The sequence below is a fragment of the Octopus bimaculoides genome, chromosome 5 (genome assembly GCF_001194135.2).
Source record: "Octopus bimaculoides isolate UCB-OBI-ISO-001 chromosome 5, ASM119413v2, whole genome shotgun sequence".
In the NCBI taxonomy this organism is placed as follows: Eukaryota; Metazoa; Mollusca; class Cephalopoda; order Octopoda; family Octopodidae; genus Octopus; species Octopus bimaculoides.
The window spans coordinates 24,699,221-24,708,808 of record NC_068985.1 but is presented as its reverse complement, the minus strand read 5'-3'; the positions used below and the strand labels follow the sequence as shown (position 1 = coordinate 24,708,808).

The 9,588-nt window shown below is 35.0% G+C and overlaps 1 protein-coding gene across 6 annotated transcripts in view; it reads left to right on the top strand.

The window, feature by feature from the left end:
• LOC106870742 (arf-GAP with Rho-GAP domain, ANK repeat and PH domain-containing protein 1) overlaps positions 1 to 9,588 on the top strand; it is a 303,403-nt gene that overhangs the window by 266,983 nt on the left and 26,832 nt on the right. For all 6 annotated transcript variants that reach the window (XM_052968221.1, XM_052968222.1, XM_014916931.2 and 3 more), the window contains 4 exons: positions 5,130 to 5,191; positions 6,652 to 6,719; positions 7,913 to 8,021; positions 9,399 to 9,485. In XM_052968221.1, the coding sequence (XP_052824181.1) occupies positions 5,130 to 5,191; positions 6,652 to 6,719; positions 7,913 to 8,021; positions 9,399 to 9,485 (326 nt within the window). The remainder of the gene's footprint in view (positions 1 to 5,129; positions 5,192 to 6,651; positions 6,720 to 7,912; positions 8,022 to 9,398; positions 9,486 to 9,588) is intronic.

Here is a 9,588-nt window from a genome sequence, read left to right as displayed (position 1 = left end):
GTGATTTATTCAGAGTGGTACTAAACTATAATCTGATGCATTACCGAATATATGTGCATGATATGACGTTTCTTCTTTCTTACCATTGAAAGAGGCAGCAAGGCATGTTTTGGCATGAGTGAATATATTTAGATGAGTAAATACTAACAAAAAAACCCCAGATCTCTTGTTATTTTCGGAGGAAAATTCTTTTTTTTTTCTTTTTGCATTCATTTTTCTGTTCCTTCGATATTCTAAAACTTTTTTTTTTTTTTCTATATTTCATGTCTGTGCAATGTTCTATCTGAATCTAGGAAAATTTCTCATCTCTTTGAGAATAAAATTGTGTAGATTGTGGTCTGTTAGTTGGAATTTCTATATCATATATTTTATTTTATATATTATATAGGTATACTATAAGTTTTATTTTAGACTTGTGTGTGTGAGGGAGAGAGATTAATAGTATCTTTCTTGAAATATTTTCATTCAGAAATGTAAAGCCTTCCATTGATATCCTTAATTATTATAAGATAATCAAATTCTATTTCACTGATTCTGTTTGATAGTTAGACACATATATTATATCATTATTAATGTTAACCTTCATCTAGCAAATCCTGATTTGTTTATAGTCAGTTCCTTAAGTTTCTTGTTCACTATTCCTTTCCAAGTAGCAATTATAGGTAAATCACGCAGTGAATGTATAAGGTGGTGAGGTGGTAGAATCATTAGCATGTCAGACAAAATGCTTAGCATCATTTCTTTCAGCTCTCTACATTCTCATTCAAATCCTGTTGAGGTCAACTTTGCCATTCATTCCTTTGGGGTTGATAAAATAAAGTGCTTGTCCAGTACCAGGGTTGATGCAATCAAGTGACTGTCTTCCTTAAAAAATTGCTGGTTTTTGGACCCTGTGATGGATTGATGTCTTATTCAAAGAGAATGTGATCTTGGTCAGATACATGCTATGGATACTGATTAACTAACTTTATGAGTTTTAGGGCTCAATGAAAAAAAAAAAAAAAATTTAACTAAAGTGATTGTAAAAGTTTTATAAAAATCTATCTATCTGAATAAAAGGAATGAAAATACAGTTAGAAATGAAACAAGTTAAAAAATAAATTACAAGTTGCTTGTCATTTATGTATGTTGGTATTAGAATGGTTAAATGCATCATATGTTCAACCCTTATGATGCCAACCTGCCTAAGATAGCACAACCCCCTCGTTTTTTATGATATAAAATGTTTTGTTTAAAAAAAAAAATCCTTCATCAAAATTTTGTGCTAATTTCAAACACCATCTTAATAATGATAGAATTAATTTTTACTAAATTCTTCCTTATTTCCAAAGTTAATTAAACAAGTATTGTAGGAATATAGAAATATGGTAAAAAATGGGTTAATGGGTTAATTGTTGTTATTTTTTTTTATCATTTAAAGAGCTCTGAATGAGTTGTTTGTTCAATATTCAATGTGATTACATTACATTGTACTATATTGTCAGTATTGTATAATATAGCATAAAATATCACAAAAATTTGCACTTACTCCTTAATCTACTTTTCATACAATTTCCAAATTGAATTTGAATTTTAAATTGGTTCATAATTATTTCAAACTAAACCATCCTGTAGCATTCTATTGGTTTAACTATATGGTGCATATTCCTATATGACCTTTGATATATTCATTTAATGCTCGTTTAATAGGTAAAGCTAATGAGATGACCATCTCTTCCTGTAGATTTCTGAATATGTTGCTTTTTCTGTCTGTTTTATTGCATTCAGTGGTGACCTCTTCTATGCCAGTGTATTTACCATTAGAATTTTAATTCAATCCACTGCTTATTTAACAATGAGAAGAGTAAAAAAAAAAAAAACTATGCAAAGGCAAAATGAAGCAATAAAAATTTTAATAATTATTTATGCTACTAATAATCATTTAATAAGTGTCGTTTTTTCTGCTATTAATTACAGTAGCTTACAATTTCATCATCATCATCATCATTGTCATCATCATCATCATTATTATTATTATTATTATTATTAAGAAGATAGTAAGCAGGCAGAATTGTTAGCATGTCATACAAAATGCTTAGCAACATTTTGTCTTAACATTCTGAATTCAAATTCCGCCGAGGTCAACTTTACCTTCCATCCTTTCAGGGTGGATAAAATAAGTACCAGTTAAACACTGAGGTTGATGAAATCGACTCATCCCCCTCCTGCATAATTACTGCCCTTGTGACAAAATCTGAAGTTATTATTATTATTATGTGAGAGAGCAGTGCATGCAATCAAAGTGACACTGGGGTAAAATATATGAAGCCCAGTATACCCATCATAACTACCCGTGCACATGCATCACAACCATATGTATGCAACATGGTGATCTCATGTCAAAATAAACAGCGCATGACCTTGCAGGTGGGGGCCTAGTTAGAATTTTCTTCAGGTTGAGTAGCCCACCCTGTTCAAAAGGTCTTTGAATAAGGTTTGTTTAAGGATGTTGAAAAAAAAAAACGCCTATGTTTCCAGAGATGAATTATTTAAATCTGTAAAGAATTCCTCTCAACACATGACTATGATGTTTCCCGACTACTTTTGTTTGTGATCAGAGATGCACATATCGTCAGCCACTAAGGGACATGCTCAACTGGTTAAGGTCAAACAACTGACAAGCAAATCTGTGGTACTGAGCAGAATATTTGCTGTAGCCCATCTTTTGTATCAAGACAAAACGATGTACATGATAACACTTCCAATCAGTTAAGATCAGAAGCCATGAGAGCCAATGTCTGGTACTGCATCAGGGCATATATTAATATTATTATTATTATTGTTATTTTTATTTTTATTATTATTATTATTATTATTATTATTATTATCTTGTTGTTCGTGTTCATGAAGTATTCTGATTTTGCTTCACTAACCTTTTTCTTTTGACTGACATTGTTGTTTCAAAATGCTTTTGTTTACCTGTAATTCTTGTAAAGAAGATTACTGGTTTTATTTTTGAAATAATATTTGCTTCTTTGGCATTTATGAAATCATACTAAAAATTTAATCAATGACAAAATTTGTGATTTCTTAATTCAATCTTAGTAATTATATTGTAAAAATTGATTCTGATTGAACTTGAAAGGAATTTGTTAAACAGAGATCCTCCACGTTATGGTAATTATGTTGAAGCACAGTCTTAAATGGTCTTTTACTCAAATCGACCCTTGTACATGTAATTTTTGGAAGTCTAGTACGTATTCATTGCAGCTTCTAACATGGAAGTGAAAAGGACAATGGATAAGTTTTTGTAGCATATATTCACCCAAGTTGCTATTAAGTAGAATTGAACCTGAAAACATGTGGTTAAGAAATTTGCTTTGGTACCACATGGTTTGAGATTCAGCCCTACTGAGTGACACCTTGAGTAAGTGTCTTTTACTGTAGCCCTTGGTTGACCAATGTCTTCTGAATGAATAAGATATATGGTAACTACCAACTGTGCGGACAGCCTGTTATCATACTCACACACACACGCACACACACACACACACACACACACACACACACACACACACACACACACACTTGTGTGCGCGTGCATGTCTGTTATGTGTGTGTCTTCACCTTCTGAAATTGCATGTAAAATTGCTGACCTACAGATGGTTCTGTCTGTTGTCATTTACTTGTCGACAAATTATCTGTGAGCTCTACACTTTGGGATGCAAAGAAAGAATTAAAACTCTCACTTGAGAAAACAGCTGACCGTTAATAGCAGGAAGGGTATTTGGCTGTAAAACAGTGTCTTAAATGTGTGTATTCACCTAACCCAGATGTGATTTTCAGGTATTTTCCCTTGACATAACACAACCAGGACCGCATTATTCAATGTTCACTTCTCATTTTATAAAGTGTGTAACTTTAAAGATATTTGGTTGCTATATCTAGCAGGTTATGCAATCAAGTAAAAACTCTTTCACTAGTGTTTTCTATCTTGAGTGAGTTTTCCCCTCACATCCATGTTCTTTAATTATCATTGTCTGTCATCTGTCTACATTTGAAGCTGTTAATTATAACAGATAATGCTACCAACAGGCTATTGTTATAAAATTTAGCAAATCCCAAACTCTTTATTTGCTTTATATTATCAGCTCGTTGTTTTCGAATAGTCATCATCCCAAAGTAATCACAATAAGTGATATCCACTGTATTAGCACACGAAGAATCATATATCTTCATACATTTTAAAACAACAAAACATTTGTAAGAAGACAAAAAGAGACGTTATCATCATTATTGTTTAACATCCATTTTCTATGCTGGTATGTGTTGGACAGTTTGACAGTAGCTGGCCAGCTGGAGAGCTCCCCAGGCCCCATGTTTGTTTTGGCATGGTTTCTATGGCTAGAGGTCCTTCCTAATGCCAACCACTTTACAGAATGTATTGGATGCTTCTATGCACCACTGACACAAGTGCTTCTTCATGGAATTTCCACGGGTGCTTTTTACATGGCACCAGCACCCACGAGCCTAGAAGATTAAGCTCTCTCAGCTGAAGAGTTATGCAGGGGGACATGCCTACATGCAAGGACAACCACAGTTTCACTTACCTTGATGTGTCTTCACAAGCACAGCAAACTACCAGAAGTCTTGGTCCCTTGTCATTTCTTCTGTGAGGCTCAACATTTTAAGATCCTTTCTCACCACTTCATCCCACATCTTCCGAAGTCTACTCCTTCCATATGTTCTCTCCACAATTAGTGATCAGTCATATGTATCACATAACCGTACCAGTGCAGCCTTCTCTCTTGCACTCGACATCTGATGCTTCGTATATCCAGTTTTCCTCTCAAATCACTTACACTCTGTTGTATAATGTCCACTGACATTACCCATCCAGCAAGCATACTGGCTTCTTTACTTTCATTGGCATCACTATCCATTTGCAAATGTAAAATACTGGAAAAGCAAATTATTTTTCTTTAATATAATTAAAAATGCTCAAAATAAAATATTTCTCCGCAATTGTATTATATATAAAAAATAATTTGATTGAAATAACTAGATATGAAATATAAAAACTAATTGAGATCATTATTTCAAATGTAAGTCTTTTTATTATTAAAAGCTTTTACTGATGTTAATTCCAGACTTTCTTCGGAGGTGGTGTCTGCTAGAACATGGTCGACTTAGTTATTACGCTGACAAAAAGGTATGTAGCATGGATTTAATCTACTGATTACTATTGAACTTGAATATTTCAAAATATACTTTGTGCCTTAACACATGGGTGAATTTTCTTTTTTATATGTTGTAGAGGTAAATGATTTAAGCTCTTTCCTCTCTCTGGAGAGTAGGCCATCAGTGGCTTTGTTCCACTTTTCTCATCTCTGGGCTGTCATCTCCCTGTTCTTAGTGGTTTTGAATTGTTATAGATGTTTCTGTAACTTTGCTTTGTACTAGTTAGGAGCATTGTCCATATGTAACTCATTTTTACCTCTGGAAACAGGTAGACCATATCAGCCTGGCCTCTATCTTTTGACCTGTCCAGCATGGGAGGCCGTACAAGGAGATTGTGCTCTGCTAGTATAGCTCTCAGGGATCTGTATTCATATATGATAATATAAATGACTGCATCAGTATGGTAGCAAATAACTAATTGAAAGAAAGGTCAATGTTTGTATGCTTTAGCTGAAATTTGTGTTAAACCACGCCAAATACATCTATCTGTGACTAGGTACCTTATGCTGGTATAACTCAAAACTATAAGCAGTGGTTCCTCTCATGGGGAAATTATGTGATACTGCTAGTTTCTCTAAGGGCAGATTTCTCTCTTCTGCTTAATCATAAATCAGAAATTAGAACTAATTATTGGTTTGCTCGATTTCACTGCAACTGGTGCTGCTAACAAAAACAAATGCTTTATGAGGGGAGCAAAACTTATAAGTTTGTAGGAAAAAGAACCTTTGAACTGATTTTAATTTTTAGATGGGGCCATTTTCTTCGGTTAAGTCTCTAATACCTTTGAGATTTGTCTAAATATCATAGCATACTACTCCTTTAGTTTTTATTAAATAAAAATCTCTGCTATCATGTCTATAAGAAGCCAATGTAAATCAAAATATGGGTATGTTGTTATTTTTTAACATCATAGTAACCCTGATAGTGTAATTCTGTGATAAAATGTGACCATCTCACATTTTCTCTAGGAACAATGCATCAAGAACCACATTGTTCCATCTGTTCTTTTCTCAGAAGGTAATAGGATGCCATTTAAGGAAGGTTGACTGCTATCTGTGGCATGTTGAATGACAACATACAGGCTCCTGCACTAGATCCTAAAAAGTTAGGTTTTGCTTTATTGTATCTTATATATAAGCAGAATCTTGGAAAGAAATTTTGTAAGGTGGAGCAAGACTGTTTTCAGGCCTTGTTAGTGGAGGATTCTTCTCAGAATTCATAGGGACTGTGAGATGCTTTTGTGTTTTGGCATATGAAGGAGAGTTCTCTACAGGCTTTTCTTTAGCTTTCAAGATTGCAGACTTCAATGCAGTGGTAGAAACCACCTCTTCTTATAGGCCCTATGTATGAGGTATTCATATTAAAAGTAAAAAGTTGGGCTGTGTATGTTTAACTATGATTATAAATCTTTGTTTCAATTTCATTTTCTAGAATACTGCTGCACGTGGTAGCATTGAAAACACCCAGATGCTGGTTATACAGGCAACACATACAGAAAAGTAAATATTGTTGGCATCTTTCTTTTATGCAATTTGGGTTTTTGTTTTGTTTTTTAAATATATTCTAAACTATGTCTTCTTCATTACCTTTTAACTTTTCCATTCTTGCATGGATCAAACACAATTTGTTGAAGCAGATTTTCTATGACTAGATGACCTTACTGTTGTCAACCTTCACCTCTTCCCAAGCAAATTGATATTTCCCATGCCCAGATATGTTTTCTATGGAAGACTGGAAACAAACAACCTCACTCATATGATAGTGATGCTTGTTTACAACCATCACAGTGTCAAGACAACTGTTGCCAGCTCTGGTTGCCCTCCAGGTTGTCAGCTCTAGTCACACCATCCAATCCATGATAGCATGAACAATGGATGTTAAATGATGATTATTGTGAGGGATAAAAGACAAAACTGATCATCCATAAAAAGAAAAGACAAATTTAAAACCAAAAAAAAAAAAAAACTCATCTTTGCAGCTTTGAAAGTACGTTTCTAGATGGCGATACATGGTCAACCGTGACTGACCAATAGAAGCCTTAGCCTCAACGTGTATGAAAGTTAAACAGAGGAAAAAATACATCCTTAATAATTCATCAGTCATGTATATTTATATACATTCTTGTATGGTATTGTGAGAGCATGTGGCCATCTGCCATTCTGCTTTATATTATTATTATTGCTAAAGTGGCAAGCTAGCAGAACTGTTAGCACGGTGGGCGAGATGCTTAGCGATATTTCATCTGCCATTACGTTCTGAGTTCAAATTCTGCTGAGGTCGACTTTGCCTTTCAACCTTTCAGGGTCAATAAATTAAGTACCAGTTACGCACTGGGGTCAATGTAATCGACTTGATCCCTTTGTGTGTCCTTGTTTGTCCCCTTGTGGGTAGTAAGGAAATAAGAGCTCAAATTCCGCTGAGGTCAACTTTGCCTTTCCTCCTCTCGGTGGTCAATAACATAAGTACCCGTTGAGCTGTGGGGTTGATGTAATCGACTTAACTCCTCCTCCAAACTTGCTGGCTTTGTGCCAAAATTTGAAACCAATGTTACTAAAATTTTTTGCTATTGTCTGTATATTTGTGTGAATGAACAGCCATAGTGTTCCATCTTTTGCATTAACTAATACTTTTACATTTGAATAAATGTAAATTCTTTAATAATTGTCTTTAATGATTATTGTTTTGTCTTCAGATATAAACATTCCTTTGAGCTTAGCACAACACAAAACAACAACAGAATTTACCAGTTTGCTACGGATGAATTAGAAGAACAGACGAAATGGATGCAGGCAATAGCGAAGGTTAGTTGACAACAGAGAAATCAATTGGGTTCCTTTGCATATATTGTTGTGTTTGGGGAGCAAAATGATGGCATGAATTCAAGCTGGAAAATTGTTATTTACCTTTAGGTCAACTCTGATTGTGTAATGATCAGGAATATTCTCTCTGTGACCATTCCATTTTTTTAACAGTGTATCAAGCAGTCTATTATTCAATTTATCATTGCTGTTGCCACCATCACCAAGGTTTGATAGGTCAAAGGACTGCATCACACTCCGGTGTCTGCCTTGGCATGGTTTCTGTGGTTGAATACCCTCCCTAACACTAACCACTTTACAGATGTACTGGGTTTGGAAGGGCGTCCAGCTATAAAAACCATGCCAAAACTGACATCACCTGTGCCGGTGCCATGTAAAAGGCACTCAATCCACTCTATGGGCTGGTTGGTGTTACGAAGGGCATCCAACCATAAAAACCATGCCAAAACAGATACAGAAGTTGGTGCAGTCTTCTGCTTAGCTAGCTCCTGCCAAACCATTCAACCCATGCAATCAGGGAAGGTGGACGTTAAACGAAGATGATGATGATAATGAACACTAGTGAAGTTGGTGTGCAGCTTGCAGGGCTATGGGCTATGAGAGAAGCAACTTTATGCTTGGAGGTGAGGAATAGAGAGGGGTAAAGTTGAAGAGAAAAGGGTCAGAGTAGAACGGGTTTCATGTTGTAGAGGAGGTACATGGTTACCCTTGCATTAGAAGAAAGGATGGGAGTAATCAGGTGGAGCTGGAGACAGCAATAACAATAATGGCAATGAGGTAACAGGGTTGACTTTCAAGGTATGTGGTGGGTAGGAATGAGTTGGGCAGTGTCATTGTGAGTGAGTGGGGGAGTAGGAGGATGTCTGATTTTTTTTTTTTTTTTGTAAACAAGAAGGTGTGATTTGAAAGATATGTGGCTGCTATTCTTAGTAGATAAAGTGACTTGTAGGTGACTCCCTCATTGACTCTTTGGTGGAGAATAGTCGAAGCAGACGTAGACAGAAGATAACGTAATTAGATCTGATCTAAGAATGCTGGGTTTCACAGATGGTAAGACATTGGCTCAGGTTGCGTAAAATGATGCTATAATGGAGAACCATTTAACTCATTTTACTATGGAATGACAGATGCTAAAATGGACAATGATCGTCACATTTTTTGGTGGTGTGTTGAAAGAGTTGATAGCTTTAAATATTACCTCTTACTGTAACTCTAAAACCTTGCTACTCTCTCCCCTTGTTTAATTTTTTTCTCTCTTTCTTAAACTGTATGTGATTCACTTTCAAAAGTTGTTTGAAAGAAAAACCACCCTCACCTCTCTACACACAATAAAACCATTACTTTCATTTTATATTCTAGGTTTTCAGTCCAAACGAAGGTTTCTCAAAAATATCAGAATCCATGTTTGACCTTGCTGGCATCTTTTATATCAAATGGCATGGAATTGTAAGTTTACATTTGTTAGTTTATTAATTTTTTTCTCTCTTTCTTAAACTGTATGTGATTCACTTTCAAAAGTTGTTTGAAAGAAAAACCACCCTCACCTCTC